Source organism: Gouania willdenowi, chromosome 6 (assembly GCF_900634775.1).
Source record: "Gouania willdenowi chromosome 6, fGouWil2.1, whole genome shotgun sequence".
Classification (NCBI taxonomy): domain Eukaryota; kingdom Metazoa; phylum Chordata; class Actinopteri; order Blenniiformes; family Gobiesocidae; genus Gouania; species Gouania willdenowi.
The window spans coordinates 66,284,583-66,302,523 of NC_041049.1; the positions used below are offsets into that span (position 1 = coordinate 66,284,583).

The 17,941-nt window shown below is 39.7% G+C and overlaps 1 protein-coding gene across 5 annotated transcripts in view; it reads left to right on the forward strand.

The window, feature by feature from the left end:
• ckap5 (cytoskeleton associated protein 5) overlaps positions 1-17,941 on the forward strand; it is a 33,855-nt gene that overhangs the window by 6,780 nt on the left and 9,134 nt on the right. For 2 of the 5 annotated variants that reach the window (XM_028449100.1, XM_028449102.1), the window contains exons 4-34: positions 481-687; positions 810-981; positions 1,868-2,000; positions 2,079-2,179; positions 2,863-2,976; positions 3,056-3,160; positions 3,897-3,986; positions 4,384-4,548; positions 5,143-5,271; positions 5,410-5,568; positions 5,663-5,764; positions 6,008-6,118; positions 6,353-6,445; positions 6,950-7,135; positions 7,215-7,309; positions 8,203-8,386; positions 8,612-8,757; positions 8,925-9,099; positions 9,483-9,596; positions 9,679-9,807; positions 9,894-10,088; positions 10,171-10,297; positions 10,767-10,849; positions 11,402-11,512; positions 12,920-13,042; positions 13,123-13,272; positions 13,737-13,940; positions 14,018-14,153; positions 15,027-15,220; positions 15,312-15,484; positions 16,199-16,222. In XM_028449100.1, the coding sequence (XP_028304901.1) occupies positions 481-687; positions 810-981; positions 1,868-2,000; positions 2,079-2,179; positions 2,863-2,976; positions 3,056-3,160; positions 3,897-3,986; positions 4,384-4,548; positions 5,143-5,271; positions 5,410-5,568; positions 5,663-5,764; positions 6,008-6,118; positions 6,353-6,445; positions 6,950-7,135; positions 7,215-7,309; positions 8,203-8,386; positions 8,612-8,757; positions 8,925-9,099; positions 9,483-9,596; positions 9,679-9,807; positions 9,894-10,088; positions 10,171-10,297; positions 10,767-10,849; positions 11,402-11,512; positions 12,920-13,042; positions 13,123-13,272; positions 13,737-13,940; positions 14,018-14,153; positions 15,027-15,220; positions 15,312-15,484; positions 16,199-16,222 (4,230 nt within the window). The remainder of the gene's footprint in view (positions 1-480; positions 688-809; positions 982-1,867; positions 2,001-2,078; positions 2,180-2,862; positions 2,977-3,055; positions 3,161-3,896; positions 3,987-4,383; positions 4,549-5,142; positions 5,272-5,409; positions 5,569-5,662; positions 5,765-6,007; positions 6,119-6,352; positions 6,446-6,949; positions 7,136-7,214; positions 7,310-8,202; positions 8,387-8,611; positions 8,758-8,924; positions 9,100-9,482; positions 9,597-9,678; positions 9,808-9,893; positions 10,089-10,170; positions 10,298-10,766; positions 10,850-11,401; positions 11,513-12,919; positions 13,043-13,122; positions 13,273-13,736; positions 13,941-14,017; positions 14,154-15,026; positions 15,221-15,311; positions 15,485-16,198; positions 16,223-17,941) is intronic. The other 3 variants (XM_028449101.1, XM_028449103.1, XM_028449104.1) reach the window with 3 other exon arrangements.

The following is a 17,941-nucleotide window of genomic DNA, read 5'->3' on the forward strand; positions in this document are numbered from 1 at the left end:
TTTGTTTTTTTTAAATTATAGTTTACCGTAACGTTGTGCAATCACGACAGCGGAACCAACTACAAAACAGTGACGTGGTTACAATGGGACTTTCTACATTTATTTTTTGTATTTTTTTTTTTTTTTTTTTTTAGCTATTTTTGTAGTTATTTAGTGTGTTTTTAAGAGTGATTTTGATTATTTTAGTACGTTTACTCTGTGTTGGCCGCCGGTTGCACATCTGCATAAGACACTGGAAAAAATGTACCCTAACTCTTTCATTAATGTGGCGTTTTTTTTTCCATAATTGTGTTATCTATTAAGTTGTTCAGGAATTGAATTTCAAATGACAATAAAAAATCTTGAATTTAAATAAACTGAAGCCGTAGAAACCCTGTTAAAGTTCTTTAACTACAGTTTAATTTAATGCAGCTATGATCATTTCAAAGTGAATAACTAAGTTTGAGAATTAAGCACTCTATTTTGTTTGCCCTAATGTAGGACTACTGGTGAAGTGATGTCGGGTGTCGTGACCAAAGTATTCAACCAGCCAAAAGCCCGAGCCAAAGAGCTGGGAATGGACATATGCTTGATGTACATAGAGATCGAGAAGGCTGAGGTGGTTCAGGATGAGCTTCTCAAAGGACTGGACAATAAGAATCCCAAGATTGTCGTCGCTTGCATTGAGACACTGAGGAAGGCTCTCAGGTCCGTGACATGTGCCTGCAGCTCCTGGACTGTAGTGTACATGGCTGCATGAATACGTCAAAGTGTCATTACTTCTGTGTTCGTTAAAGTTCTCACCTCTACATCTAATTTTTTCTCTGCAGTGAGTTTGGATCCAAAATTGTGACGTTGAAGCCAGTGGTGAAGATTTTATCCAAACAGTTTGAGTCCCGAGAGAAGGCGGTGAGGGAAGAGGCCAAGCTGCTGGCTGTAGAAATCTACAAGTGGATTAGAGATGCCCTGAGGCCGCCTCTGCAGGGCATAAACTCTGTGCAGGTGTGACACACTTTTCTTATGTTAGTTTCATCAAACAATAAATGCAGATCTGGTAAATGTTGTTATAGACAGAGTGCTTCAGTAGATTTGAATCCTGATACTTTCAGCTCTGCTTATTGGTTTGAGTAAAATCATGATTTGACTGTTGTATTCACTGACTTAATGGCAACAGTAAAATGTAATACTAGTTCCAGTTTGCAACATGGGGATTTTTGCATTTGCTGTCCTGTCACTTGTTTTATTTTCCATGTCTTGAAAATGACTGTTAGCTTTTATTAAGCAACTATCTGGTAGGTTTTCTGCTGATCTGATTGGATGATCTTGTGCATTTCACGCGATTTGTTTGATCAGCTGTAACGTCTTATTGGCTGATCCGATCTATGATGTCATTGTCGTGTTGAAACTTTTTGCAGATGCTCCCTTTGTATTATCTTATCAATTACATTTGTCATATTGCATATTAGACCAATTGCTCCCTCATGCGATCAGAAATCGATATATTTAAACTCTCTAATCTGATTGGCCCCAAAAATCCTGACCGTGTAAAGCCTAGTGTCTGGTGTTTAAAACTCTCAGCCTACTGTACGGCTGGTAGTTTGAGCTATATCCACTATCCTGAGGCTACCACTGCATGATAATGGGTACAATTTTAGCAGTGACTCGGGGAATAAGTTGGTTAAAGATGTGAGGAAAAAAGTTATCAGTGCTTTATTATGTAGGCTCCAAAAAGTAGGTTATTTATATCATTTTTCTGCTGTAGTGTAAATAGTTACCAATTATTGGTCTGGGTTCGGGATTTTCTCTCCATCTAGGCTATGGTAATATCCTTATACTTTAAACAGTTTCTCTTTTATTCTCATTGGTGGTTGCTTTCTGCTCTATTTAGCTCAAAGAGCTTGAGGAGGAGTGGGTGAAGCTGCCATCATCACCTCCTAAGCAGACCCGGTTCTTGCGTTCTCAGCAAGACTTGAAGGCAAAGTTTGAGCAGCATCAAGCTCAAGGTGGAGACCAGTCCGATGGTAGGTTTCATCATCCCAGCACAATTGCTTCTTGTACAAACCATGTGGAGGTTAAAATTATTTATCTTCTTGTTACAGAAGATGATGAAGGAGAAACGGTTGCAACTGTGGATCCTTATGAGCTTCTGGAAGCGGTGGAAATTTTGTCCAAGTTGCCCAAAGACTTCTACGACAAAATTGTAAGTTTATGTCGGCATATTGAACTGAAACTAAGTTTATGTGCCAAAAGAACAGCATCTCTGCCAGTATATTTCCCATGGCTTTTTAACCAAGAATATTGGTGCGTTAAGCTCTATTTGTGGTGACAAAGTCTCTGCTGGGTTGACATTGTATGTCAGTGGAAGATCAAAATGAAAAGGTCTATCCTTGATGATGGAGAGCGAGTATAATTTATATTTTCATAATGTTATAACTTAATGTATTTAATTTAAAGGAAAAACAAGTGGCTTTTTTACAGTTGATTTGTTTCCTTATGTTTTATAAACTTAACAGTATTTGGGTGTTTTCACACCAATATAGACCTGGACTCGGGCCTAATATGATAGTTTGCCTGGCTTGGGCGGATTATCTGGGTGTGAACACAGTCTAAATGTAGCTGTGCTAATATTGACACACGCTTTAGCTTTTCTCTTTTATTGCAGAAGTTGTTTAATGATTAAGATACAGGATTGATGAAGCCGTATCCTAATGAGCCTACTGCTTTTCATGACTGCTTTTCATGCTGTGGAAGGTTTGAGGAAGAAAGTCAGGTTTCAGTCCAAATTTGACAGTTTACAATCATCATAAACCTCATCAAAATGTCTGAAGAATTATATAAAAATAGCCGTGCTCAGCTACTCATCTCGGCCATGAATGTTTACAGGAAGCTAAAAAGTGGCAGGAACGAAAAGAAGCCCTGGAAGCTGTCGAGGTTCTGACCAAGAACCTCAAACTGGAGAGCGGAGAATATGGAGACCTCGTCAGAGCCTTAAAGAAGGTGAGCAGCTTGTTGATTAGCATGGTGCCACTTGAGATTAAGGAATCTGAAATCTCTGCTCCACTGACTCATGTTGCAGGTTATAGGTAAAGATGCTAACGTGATGCTGGTGTCGTTGGCAGCTAAATGCTTGGCTGGATTGGCCACTGGTCTCAGGAAAAAGTTTGGAACCTATGCTGGACTGGTAAGTGTGACAGATGGCTGTGGGCTGAACTGAAAGTGTCCAAGTTTAATAAAAATTTATAGTTTTAAATTACACAAAGCTACATAACCTCAGACATGTTAAAAAAAACAATAGAGCTACACACACTTACATATTGAACCTTTTAACAATTGTACAACATAAATAAAAGCAATATGGTATCGACGAGGACCACAATGTAGTATTTGTGGTCACAATTTACAAATTAGTATTTTGTGGCCACAAGTGATTTTTTTTCTTTTACCATCTCATGTCTGGAGGTCAATTTCAGAAGTTACGCTTTTTATTTCTGGTTGGATGTTTTTAGGATCAGCTAACCTGATGGTCCACATTAAGCTTTTTTTATGTCTGATTTTCTGGCATTCTATACCAAACAACTCAGAAAAGAGCAAATTCGATAATGTTCTCCAATACACTGCGGTCTATGTATTCCTTATGTTGCGTCATATATATATAATATATAAAACATTTTTTTGGCTTTTTAAAAGACTTGTTTTGAATTGCTATTAGTTAAAATGGTTAAATGTGCACAAACTAGGGGTTTTAGGTATGCTGAAGTAAAATGGTCAATACCAGAAGGAATCATCACTATTCTATGGAGTGAGATGCGATTGTCATCATTGGAGCTAGATTTCTGCTGGTTTTAACATTCAGCTCGTTGGCCGTAAGCATAACTAATGGCTGTGTTTTTAATAGATCTGAGTTCAATGTCTTTCAGGTGGTCTCAACTATTCTGGAGAAGTTCAAGGAGAAGAAGCCTCAGGTGGTCCAGGCACTGCAGGAGGCCATTGATGCCATCTTCCTCACAGTAAGTACTAGTATTGTGTTCACCCTCTAACCAAATCTTAATCACAAGCATATTTTCTGCCTCCACCAAACGCAAGAACAGATTTTGAAATTTGTTTAAAGAATTATGATTTCAAGACAAAATTAAAATGGGGTTAAAAGCATTATTGTAGGTTTCTTGTGTTAATGTCCTGTTGATCAAAAGCATTGATATAAATAAGTAGGATCTAACTTAATCCACCTCTACAGTACATCTGATCTCATGCTTCATACTCTTCCCACTCAATATCTGCAGTTATAAATGGAGCTCTCTGCTGACTCGACAGCCTCTAATGCATCTCCAACCACTTCCTAATCTCCCCTAAGTGTTTATATGTATGTTTTTTTTTTTTTTTTTTTTTTTTTTTTTTTTTTCCCAGACGACCTTGCAGAACTTGTCAGAGGACATTTTGGCCGTGATGGACAACAAGAACCCATCTATCAAACAGCAGGCCTCTCTTTTTCTGGCCAGATCATTCAGACATTGCATTCAGGCCACACTGCCCAAGAGTGTCCTCAAGCCATTCTGCGCAGCTCTAATCAAGGTAACAGACATGATGTACTGTTTTTTTTTTTTTTTTTTTTTTTTTTTTGTTTTTTTTTTTTTTTTATCTGTAGTTTATTCAAATACTGTTCACAGGTGATTTATCAGCCAAGAAATCTTTGCACTTTCTGAAAAGTGCTTGTTTCTTTAATAATGTTTTAGCTTAGCTTTGATTTAACTGTAAGCAAAGAATAGTCCTGGTATGAATTTTAATACCAACAAAGAATATTTCCCTGGCCATGTCAGTTTACATTTGATGGATTTGTTGACGGATACCTATGGTAAAAGGGTATATATATATATATATAGCAATTTAAAATTGAATTAGCATCTTTTTTTTCAAATAGGTTTTGTGATTTCGGCATCAATATGGTCTCTACAGGGACAAACGGAGGTGCAACTCTTTTGCAGCTCAGTTAATTGCTGTTAAATGCCCTCCACCCAGAAGAATTGTAAAAAACAAACAATATTATAACCAGTGTGCACACCAACCCCGCTGTGGTGCCAGTGACTAGAGAAGCAAACATAATGGCGATCGCTACTCTGATACATCTTAACATGAAGGCGAACCTGTGTCTGTTTATCTTCATTACAGCAAGTGAATGACTCTGCTCCAGAGGTCCGTGACGCTGCATTCGAAGCTCTGGGGACGGCCATGAAGGTTGTGGGAGAGAAAGCTGTAAACCCTTTCCTGGCAGACTTGGACAAACTCAAACTGGACAGGGTAACAATCCGAAATGACTGAGTCGGCACAACAGCATTGATTCCTCTACATCAGTCTTAAACAAAGTTTAAATAAATCTACACGTTTCTGTGCTGAAGTGTCTACTCTGACAAAGCATATATGTTAAAATGTGAACAGATAAAGGAGAGTGCTGATAAAGTGGAGCTTCCTGGTGGTAAGAAGGGGGCAGGAGGAGGAGGAGCAGAGAAGAAACCTGCAGCAAAAGCCCCGCCTGCCGAGGCTCCACCCAAGTCCTCCGGTCCACCAAAGAAGAGCCAACATGCTGCAGCCAGCAAGGTAACAGTCCACTTAAAACATCAAAGGGTTTAAACTGTGGTCAATTGTCTGTCGATGAGTAGTTTCAACTTAACTCCACACTTTTGCTCTGCAGGCATCTGGTGGTCCTCCAAAAAAAGGCAAAGTGGGGTCTGCAGCTGCAGGGAAATCCAAGAAGACACCAGAGAGCAAAGACTTCACAGAGACAGAGCTCTCTGTAAGTATGACTGTGTTCTTCAAACAATGACATTGCAATTTTTACTCCAGATGGTGCACAGCTATTCAAAACTTTGCAACAACAAAATTAACCAATGATATATATATTTTTTTTTTTAATTGTAACAGCATCATGTAATATAGTATTCTTGTATTTTCATTGTGATGCTTGCCGTTCTTTTCTCAGCCACTTCTGTACTATCGTGATGCCACATGTTTGGTTGAATATGTTCTATCTTTTCAGGCTGAGGCATGTGAGGACCTGGCTGCTGGGGTCCTGCCTGCCTCATGTCTCCAGCAACTGGATTCTGCTAACTGGAAGGAGAGACTTGCAAGTATGGAGGAGTTCCAAAGGGTGAGTTTCCCGTTTATTCATAATGTACATAATTTTATCCTTGATAAGTAAATGTAATATTTGAATTTGTCATGGTGAGTCACTCCATCAAATACATTTTGCATGCAAGAAACTTGGGGGTAGTTTCACATGAGGAAGAAGATTTAAACATAAAGGCCTTGCTTGATAACGTGTGCAAAACTGTATGTGGGTGGTGTCAGATTGCGTGTATTCATTTATGTTGCTTGCTTGCAGGCTGTTGAAACCATGGATAAGACTGCTATGCCTTGCCAAGCCTTGGTCAGGATGCTGGCTAAAAAACCCGGCTTTAAGGAGACAAATTTCCAGGTAAGTGTTACCACTCATCTGTATCGTATTACTCCTCATCACACACTAACATAAAGGAATAATACATTATAGGAACTGAATTCGAGCTGTAATGGCTGTAACTTGCTGGAAAAAAAACAAGTGAAAAATAAAATTTAAACCAAAGATAATTTCATTTGCGTGCTTTGTTTAAAAAAAACAAAAAAAACAAAGTTTTTTACATAATGAGTGTCATTAAATGTTTTCATTTTTCACAAATCAAGTCACTGGTGTCAAGATGAGTTTACTGTTTTTTTTCCTGATTTTTTTGCAGACAAGATTTGCATCAATATATCTGCACATTGATCATAGTGTTACTCTATTCCATGTGTTATTAACGAAATAGTGCGTTACTATCTACTGTTCTCAGGTTTCAAAAATGTATTTTATTCACGGTAGCACATCTATGTCTAATTCCTGGTAGAAAGAGTAGCATGCAGGGTATTGTCTGTTATAATGACATGGCTTTTCCTCCCCATCATGAAGGTAATGCAGCTAAAACTTCACGTGGTGGCTCTGATCGCTCAGAGGGGACAGTTTTCCAAGACTTCAGCGTCTGTGGTGTTGGATGGTTTGGTGGATAAAGTCGGAGACGTCAAGTGTGGTGGTAACGCCAAAGAAGGAATGACTGCTATCGGGGAAGCGTGCTCACTGCCGTGGACTGCAGAGCAGGTCTTACTTTGTTTCTGTGGATTGTTTGATCTGCATAAGGAGTGTTCTGTTTTATCATCATACATATCTATTTTCCCAGGTGATGTCTATGGCATTTGCACAGAAGAATCCAAAAAACCAGGCGGAAACTCTGAACTGGCTCGCCAATGCTATGAAGGAATTCGGCTTTGCTGGGTAAACCTGCAGTCTTTATAATTCACGCTACAGTCACACCAAAGAAACCATGGCTATAAACAATCTAATATAGGCCTTATTACTGGTATATTCAGTTATTTTCATTCAAGTGCAACAATGTACATTTGCTATGCACCATTTGTTTTTGATACATGCCATCTGTTTGGCTACCTCTTAAGAGGCTTATCTGCCTAAAAGCAGCAGCAGTCTTGAACTTTTTTTGATAATTTGTCAAAGTGGAGTGCTGCATTTGTGCGACACAAACAAACCTTTGGGTTTAAGAGTGACTAATTTTGAACATAACGACTTCCATACAGCTTAAGTTGATGCAGGCAAGAAAATGATGCCTCAGATTTTTATTGCTAAGTCCCTCCTCAGTCTTGTGACCAGAGACTCTTGGTTGTTGTGGGCAATTTTAAGTTGGGGCAACAAATTTTGATGGCTTCAAGTACATATCTGCTGTAATTTTTCTATAAATGTAACCAATAAATGTGTTTTTAAAATCAGAAATTACACTGACTATCTTCAGCTGTCATCGGGCGCAAGGCGGAGGTACATCCTGGACAGGGCACCAGTCCATCGCAGGGCAACATACACACGGACAGACAACCACTCACATTCCCATGTACTCCTACGGGCAATTTAAAGACTCCAATCAACTTAAGTCATGTTTTTGTGCTGTTTTTGGGTTCTCATTGTGTTTTGAAGCCCATGCTTTGCAGCACTTATCCTCGCTCCCATAGAAATAAGCGTTTCTTGTTCGCATAGAATTGTCTTGATTGTGTGAATATTGTCACAAACAAGCCAGCATGTTTCTGCACAGCTGCCCTGACATATTAAGTAGTTAATTAACTTCAATTCATGTCTGAACTTTGATCTTCCTCCCGTTGCAGAATCAACGTGAAGGCGTTCATCAGTAACGTGAAGACTGCTCTCGGTGCGACCAACCCAGGCGTGCGGACAGCAGCCATTACCCTACTGGGAGTCATGTATCTCTACATGGGAGCTCCTCTGAGGATGTTTTTTGAGGATGAGAAGCCGGCTCTGCTTGCTCAGATCGACACAGAATTTGAGAAGGTAAAGATTCCTTTTTCTCTTATGTGCAAAAAATTGGTTATTGTTTTTGTCACAACCATGGAGTTGCTCATTTGTCAACACATGAATAGTGGAAACAATAATTAATTAAGAAATACAATGAAATGAATGTGTTAAAAAATCTGTATATATAATAATTTGATATAGATGTCCTCATGTTGACCCCTGACTAATAATTACTGATTTTGTGTTTTTGTTTTCCCACAGATGAAGGGGCAGTCGCCTCCAGCTCCATCGAAATCCACCAAGAAAGCTGCAGCCGAGGAAGAGGCAGATGATGGAGAGGAGCAGGACGAAGATGGAGGAGGAGGAGGACAAGATATCATGGACTTGCTGCCTCGAACAGACATCAGGTATTTCAGCAGCATCAACCAAGTCCTTTATAATGATAATATCTCTGATGTCTTACCTTTGTAAAGCACTTTCTAAATAAAATTTAAAATAAATATAGCATATTGAGAATTAAATGTAAATAAATTGAAACGAAGCTGCAACCTGATTCTTTATTCTTCCCTCTCAGTGACAAGATCACGGATGACCTGGTGTCCAAAATCAGTGATAAGAACTGGAAGATAAGGAAGGAGGGACTGGATGAGGCTGCAGCTATTATCTCTGAGGCCAAATTTATCACAGCCAACATTGGCGAGCTGCCGCTGGCCCTGAAGGGTCGACTCAGCGACTCCAACAAGATTTTGGTGCGAGAAATTTGAAACCTTTGAACACCTTTCCTCATAAACACGATGATGTTCTTGTCATAACATTTTGTTGCTTGCCTACATCTACTGTTGAATGCGCTGCTGTTTTGTGCAGCTTGGTGATAGTAAGTTGTGGTTTATTATTCAATTTAACTTAGCCAAAACAGCTGCATTCAGATGTATTGACCTTCATTTGAGGCTAAAAAATATGATTTTATGCTCTTCTGATGACAGGCGGTTTTCCTGCATAGCAGCTACAGGTCTCCCTGACAGTTTTTTGTATACAAGGGACTCTAAACCTAGCTTTTCTTCTTCTGAAAATAGCTGAAATCATTAAAGGCTGCAATCTCAGCTGACCGAGCAGCACCCACTTTGTCCCATAGGTGCAGCAAACTCTGACTATCCTGCAGCAGTTAGCCACAGCGATGGGACCAGGTCTGAAGCAGCATGTGAAATCCCTGGGGATGCCTATCATCACTGTCCTGGGAGACAGCAAGGTACCCCCAAAATTGTGCTGCCATCCTTTATTTAAGTTTGTGGAGGGAAATTTACAGCCTCTCTTCCTGTGTGCGTCTCCAGACTAATGTGAGAACGGCTGCCATGACGACTCTTCAGGCCTGGGTCGAACAGACTGGGATGAAGGACTGGCTTGAGGGAGATGACTTGTCTGAGGAGCTGAAAAGGGAGAACCCGTTTCAACGACAGGAGGTAATAGAAAAGAGACCCTGGAGCTCCTCCTTTTCCTCTGAGTTGATCAGATGGAGACTTTAGTTTCACCAACTGTGTTTTTGCAGTTGCTCGGCTGGCTGGCAGAGAAGCTGCCCACCTTAAGGACTGCTCCTGGCGACCTGATGCTGTGCATCCCACAGCTGTATGCCTGCTTAGAGGACAGGAACGGAGATGTGAGAAAGAAGGCACAGGATGCACTGCCAATGTTCATGATGCATCTGGGTTACGACAAGATGAACAAAGCCACTGGGAAGCTCAAGGTACAGATATGTCCTACAGGGAGTGTTTTAACCGTCCATATCTATGCATCCCACATTTCATTTAGTCAGGTTCTCTTTGCAGCCCACCTCCAAAGATCCAGTTGTGGCCATGCTGGAAAAGGCTCGAGCTGTAATGCCGGCCAAACCTGCAGCTCCAGCCAAAGCAGGGGGCGGTAAAGGATCATCAGAGACCAGCAGGGCACCCTCAGGTTGGTCATCATTTTAGAGTGGCTAGTTTACTACTAGATTCTTTTAAATATTGTATTTATTAGGAACCAAAAGAGGTGGAGGTGTTTAGATATCTTTATAATGCATCATAAAATTCTTGATATTCTCAGGTAAGATGTTTTTCCCAGACATGGATCCATAGGAACTTGACTGTGCAGCAGCTCTATTAGTTCCCCATGATGTTTGGAACAACCATTTGAATTCATTGGAAAAACTGTGTTACGATATGTTGGAGAACTGAAACCGTTTGAAAACCAATCGGTGCTTTTGCCCAAGAATTAGATTTCTTAAAGTGAAAATTGAAGAAATCAATACATTTTCATTTAGGTTTATGGAAACTTTTCAACACCTAAACTTTAAAAGTTTAAGATTGTGGCATTAAAGAATGCAGGCACTTCTCTACTAGCTGATCAATGATGAACTCAGACTAACTCCTGCTGTCTTCTGAAGCCTCCAGGTCCCAGTCGGCTTGTGATGATCTGGAAAGTAAACCGGAAGCAAAGAAAGTCAGAGGGGGGGTGGCTGCTAAAAAGGTAGGTCTTTAAAAATCAGCCACTGCTTTTACTGGCCACTAGTGTATGCTCATAGCAAGGGCACATTTTAGACACTATAAAACTATCTTCTATTTTACTTTAATTTCTAAGTCGTCTGCTCAAGTAGCAAAGTTAAAGGCATCTTTTGATCTGCATTTCTCTTTTTACAGATATTTATTTCTGTGCAGTTCTCACTGTTTAGAGGTTTGATGTAACAGAGATAAATTTAGAATTGATAAATTTAGAGCAACATTTTTATTAGTGAAATTTTTTGTGGTTTAAATTGGAGGTCTTTGTCAGAAAAAAATATTGAAAAAATATTAAACACAGAAATCAATGGAATGCATGCATTAAATCAGATGACGGCGTTAAAAATCTATTGTATGAGCTGAAGAAGTCGCCTTAAAAGTAGACACCACTCATTGTTTCACCATTCATCATTGTTACCCTGCCATTCCTTTATTTTTTCTGCACGCATTTCCGTTTTGTCGGTACCTGATCATGATCGTGTTGTGGATTTCTGACGACTTTGTTAATTTTCAACTCGCTTAGCCTCCTTCCTCTCCCGAGGACCCTGTCCCTCCCCCTCCCTCCAAGGACAAGGACTGTAATGGTTTAAAAAAACCATCCAGCAAAGCCAAGGCTGCTACTGGCAGCCAGCAGGTAGAGATGCAAACGGGCGTCCTAAGCCATGGGTTTAGTGTCTCTCACTAATCACTAATAACCGCCGGTGAAGCACAGCCCAAGTGTAACAGGCTGCTGGCCTGAAATAAATCTGCATGCTGCCACTTACTGTCCAGTCACTGCATGAACATGTCTTGTCTGTTAACCTGCACCGAGTTCTGCTTTTCGAGATAACATCATCCCTCTCCTGTCTTCACGTTTAAACACTGCTCCCCTGTATAAACTCACATGGAATCACTGTCATGGTATTTGTTTTCCAAGTTTTGTTTATTGCCTTTCTCAGTCAGGAAACTCCACATTTTGTTACATTTACAGACCAGCAATCATTCAATTTTATTTGAAATAGTTGTTCTCATACCCAGCTGAAGCTTTCAGGGAGCCACAGGCTTGTACCAGTTTATTTGAGGTATAAAACCGGTAGTAGACCAACACGTTGCTGTTTCATGGAAGGATACGTTCAGTCACACACAGTTGTAAACTCCAATTGTAGTATGCATGTGTTAGGACAGTACTCATACCCGAGTACAGTCAAGATTATCTAGTCTCAACTCAATATTGCAGATATTCCCTGCAGCACGGTCAGTTATAATTGTAATTTTAAAAATATGTTGCAGGTGTAATCGTAATTAAATTGTAATTGAATTTAGAAAATTGACTTTGTAATTGCCATGAAAATTCTATAAAAATGATCAATTATAAATTAACGCTAAACTAGTTAACAATATTACAGGTCTAAGTACAGTTCTACACATGTAGTCAACATTTATTGAAATATGTTTCATATCAGGCTTTCCCACATTTTACCATTAAAAAAAAAAAAAAAATTAATCTATGGGTATACTAACACTAAAAAGGCTCTAATGCCCACACCAAAAATGTTAAAATCTGTTTTTTTTTGATTAGGAAGCCTAACAAGGTAACCAATAGATAGGAAAGAAATTAGATAATAGATATTTGTTATTAGTGTATTTTACAGCTGATTTAGGACCCGTTATCATAAGAGATGCTAACACAAGCTTATTTATTTCAAGCTCAGTGATTGTGATTGATTGTAATTAAGAACATAATTGCAATTGACTTTATGAGGATAAAAAATAATTGTAATTTAATTGTAATTGTAAAAAATGCTGGTCACCGTAACTGTAATTGAACATGGGTAATTGAAAATGTAATTGTAACTGAAACATGTACTTGACCCCAACCCTGCCCTGCAGTGATCAGAGATTTCAATGCCCGGTAGCTTTTAACATGGTTGTTTGATCTAAAAGTGACCTCACTAATAAATATGTATCAATCAAGTTTGTTTCACAATGATGGAAACATGTCGAAGAGACTGGAAGAACCCCTAGACTGTTCTCTCACTCGCAATGTTTCCTCCTCGTGTAGGGCGCAGCTGCTAAGAAACCAGCAGGAAAAACCTTGAAGGATGATGAAGACAAGTCTGGGCCAATCTTCACCCTCATTCCCAATGCCAAGGAACAAAGGATTAAAGAGGAGAAGCAGCTGAAGGTAAGTGAAGTGCTTACTCAGACAAGATGATCATTATTACTGTGTTTTGGGATTTCAGGGCTTCTAATGTTGCATTGCAGATTTTGAAGTGGAACTTCATGACACCTCGGGATGAATACGTGGAGCAGCTGAAAACTCAAATGTCCACCTGTTTTGCCAAGTGGCTGCAAGATGAGCTGTTTCACTTTGACTTCCAGAGACAGGTCAAAGCCATCGGGGTCATGATTGACGTAGGTTTTTTTTATTGCCTCCCACTTAAAGCTCTCTTAAGATTATTGTACACATGTTTACACAATGTAAAGGATTGAGCACAGTTGCCAAGAGAAAAAAGCTGCAAATTAACGTCATAGACTGTTGACAATCAGTGACAGTACCCATGTAATTGCACTACAAACTGAGCAAGTTGTCATTGTATGCTACAGATTACACGTGAACAGCTTGTGGTAACACTTACAGGCAGGCATTTCTGTCTGTATTTGAAGAAAAATACAAAACGAGAAACTTCTGCTAATGTTTAAGTTGCTTGAATTGCACCTTGGGAAACTGCAGCACCCCTATAATAGTAAAACTCAAAATTTTGGAGAGAAAAAAAAAACACAAAACTGCCATTGACTGATATCTGAAGTGCCTGAGAGGGTCAGCACATGGAGTTTGGGTATTGAAGCCGCTGCTTTGTGTCTCACTGTTTTAACAGAGACTAGAAAGTGAAAGTGAGGCCACTATCGGCTGCTTGGACCTGATCTTGAAGTGGTTCACGCTGCGTTTTTTTGATACCAACACCACTGTACTGATGAAAGTGCTAGAGTACCTAAAGCTGCTGTTTGCCATGCTGAACCGGGAGAATTACCACTTTACAGAGTACGAGGCCAACTCCTTTGTGCCCTACTTGATCCTAAAGGTCAGTATAAAGAACCACATCGCCTCTTTGTAGTGTCATTTTTCTTTTTGCTTACTCTCTCTTGGTCTTATTCTCAGGTGGGAGAGTCCAAAGACGTGGTTCGTAAAGATGTGCGGGCCATTCTGACTATGCTGTGTAAGGTCTACCCAGCGTCCAAGGTTTTTACATTCTTAATGGAAGGAACTAAATCCAAAAACTCCAAGCAAAGAGCTGGTAGGTCTAACCTGCTCTGCATTCCCAATTCTCAATCATCAGCATCCCTCAAAAGTAAAAATCAAGCATGACTGTAGTGATGGTGTTCAGAGTACTTCAATTTGATCTATAGAAACCAAGTAAATACATCTGGATTTAGATTTCCAAAATAAAGTGTCATACAGTTGTAGAAGTTTTTAATAGTGATTGTTATTATAGGATATTTGATATGTGATAGAATCTTTTCTGGTCAGACTGCCCAAAGCAGGCCAGATACCATTGTACACTTACCAAGGTCTCTTCTGTCATTGTTATGACTACCGCTATCAGCATCATACAAAACCCTGAGAGCACAGAGCAACGGCAGATTCATTGGTACACACACACACACACGGAAACCTCTGAATCCCAGACCGGTCTGCCTCCAAAACCCATTGACCAAATAAACCTTGTGTCCGCATCTGACCAGCAACCCTAAAACTTGGCTCGGTCTCATTCATCCAAAAACCGCCACAACAGTATTGATGATCTAATGTTAGTTGTTCAGTGTTTTTGTGCCCCTCCTACACTTTCTGAAAGTTGTACTTTGCATCTCATTGTCTCACATTCTTCCACACTTTACTAACTCACTAACCGCACAAGGGTTTGAAAAGGTCTTAAAAAAAAAAAATGTGTGACTGACTTTTGCTTGGGATCAAAATCGTAAGTGTCTTCATGGAGATTCTCAGCGTATATTTAGTTTGACTTTCATGTATTTCACAATTGTGTGATGTATCTTTAAGGAAGTGATATAAATACATAAACTCTTGTTGCTTCATGGCTCACAAACTGTGGAGCTTTGTATTGTTTAATGGATAAAAAGTTGATCTTCCTCTGCTCTCCTCATATCTGTAGAGTGTCTTGAGGAGCTTGGCTGTTTGATTGAAGGCTACGGCATGAACGTCTGCCAGCCGACTCCAACAAAGTCTCTCAAGGAGATCGCTGTCCACATCGGGGACAGGGACACATCTGTCCGCAATGCCGCCCTCAACACAGTGGTATCTGTGTACAACACGTGTGGGGAACAGGTCTACAAATTGATTGGAAATGTAAGATGGAGACATGTCTGCTGTCTCAACAAAAGAAGAAGAAAAATCATCTGTGCTGTTTAATTTAATTCACCACCGTGTGTGTTTTCAGCTGTCGGAGAAGGACATGAGCATGCTGGAGGAGAGAATCAAGCGGTCAGCAAAGAAAGCTTCAGCACCTCCCCCCAAGCAGGTTGCCTCAGAGAGGACTCGGAGGGAACAGCCCACCAACCCCAACGCCACCTTCCTCCGCAAGCCTGCGCAGGACGACCTCAACAAGCTCAAGTAGGTCTGCCCTGAGTCCAGATAACAGCATGACGAGGCAGGAAGAAGCCAGATTAGCAGAGGATGGTTGAAGAAACAGTTTCAGTAGAAAAAATTCCACTGAATAAATAAAAATATCACAAATATCCTATGATGGTGAGACAACCTTTTTAATTAGAGTAATGCAGAGTAGGCTTTACACTGATCGGATCGGCCGATATTTAGCATTTTATGCAATTAATGTGTGCTGTAATGTCTTAATTCGCCGATCTAATCAATGACGTCATTGTTGTGATTAAACTTTCTGTAAAAAGTTCCAGTGCTGTTATTACTCTATATCAGCACAAATGGAATGTCTCTTGTCCAATCAAATGACTTGGTCAGAACTAACTGTTTAACATATAATAATTTATAGATGAGTTGTGAAATATGCAAATGACCTTTATCCCCAAACTGTGATTCTGTTTCATGAGCATGTTGACTGATTCCTTTCCCTTTTATTTTAATCATTTAAAAAAAGAAAAAAAAAAACCCTTCCACAACGTCTGGTGCTGTGGTTCTTAGTTGGAATGATGGGGTTTGACTTTTGCTCTTGACTAATTGTCCTCCTCTGGTTGTCCTGGTGTTTCCTGGTGTAACTGCATGTTGGGTTACTCTGCCTCTTTAACCCCTCATTTCTCCTCCTCTGTGACTTCCTCCTCCTCTCTCTGCATTCTGCCTTTTTTTCCGGAGCAGAATAATGTATCGCACGTATAGGATGTGAGTACAAACTTTCCCCTCCTCCTCCATCCTCCGTGAGGCTAACTCCTCATGAGACCAGCACAAAGAGTTGTTGTGACGCTTGAACTTAAGGTCTTCACACAGCTAGGACGGGACAAAGACCAAACACCTGATTTATGCAGTGACGCAAATCACTAACAAAGATTCTAATCCTGTACTTTTTTTTTCCTTAAAAAGTAGAAAAATCATCAGGTTTAGGGGAAAAAAATTATCAGTCTTGTCAAAATATATAAACAATTCTCCCAGAGTGTGCATGACCTTTTCCAAGGTCTTCCTAGAGCTAAATAAATGACAATAAATGTAGTCTTTGAACAGTTATTTTAAGTAAGTGTATAAACCTGATTGTGCTTGTTCTGTTTTTTGATAGCTCTATAATGATCTGTTACTGTCCAACACCTCTGAACCAGTTCAGTATAATTAGATTTGGAATATGGATGAATGAAAGGGTTAAGTGTAGAGAGAAGGACAGAAATATTGCAGATTTGCTGCTATAGGCAGGGCTGCACATAAGTGATGTGAATGCACTAGAACAACCAATGTGCACCCAATCAAGTAAAACGTGCATTTGCACACCTACAATTTGGGGATGGATGAATAGAAGTGGATAACGGGAGTCGGTTCCTGATTGAGAGCAGATTTGATTTAGTTTCAGCCACAAGTGTGGCTGCATCTTGGACAGAGGCGGGGCTACAGACACCGGCTGGTACATTGGCTCCACACAGAAAAGGAAGAAAAGGAAACAAGTTATTCAGCGAGTGTGTGTGGTCAAGGTGAGGGAAATGAGTGAAAGAAATGGAGGTCAAGATTAACTTGCACAGACGCACGAGTAGCCCGTCTATTAGTTACTTTATCTGGACCTTTAGTATTTTGAAATTTATTTTTGTAGCACTCACAGTTTATGTTGGTTTTACAAAGTAATTGAGTTTAGTAATATTATATATTTTAAGATGCGAATGACGAACACACAAAAAAATGTGGTGCAGAATATTCTTCTTGATAATCATGCTAATAGCAGAGCAGCCGAAAGTATAGCATCCAATGTAAACTGCTGAACAGTCTGACATGTTGTGCTGCCATTTTTCTGTTTAAATTAAAGTAAAATGTCCCATTAGCCACACATACCCCTGTTTTGTTCTCTGTGCAGTGGTTCTGAAAAACGTGTGTATATAAAGTGCATCAAGCAACAACCCTAGACCAAAAAAAAGTTATGTGCACCCCTGACTATAGGTTTGATTTATACTAAGTTTTTTTTAACTGTTATTCTACCACCAGTTGTGTTCAGTTTTCGTCAGATTTAGAACTCATCTTGACCAGTTTGTTCCTAAATCAGTGGTTAATACCGTTTTGGGGTTTATCTGGTATATAATAAAAAAAATGTTCATATTCTCTTCAATGCGTTGCTTTAAATTAGTCGGCAAATAAAAGCTCATTTAAAATATTTGCTGAGTCTTGAACAATGGAACAACGCCCTTGGTGTGTGAAGGTCTTTACCTGATTGTATGTGGTGTAACATCAGTGTCTGTTCTTGTTCCTACCTGATGGCAAAGCACCAGATTAACTAAGGAATCCTCAGCTGTCATACTGTCTTTTCCTCTCAAACATGCTTGTTGTGTATCCTACCATTGTCTGCTCAGTCCTATGAACTCACACCTACTCAAAAAACATGAAATCTCGAGCTCTGCTTTCTGTCAACCAATG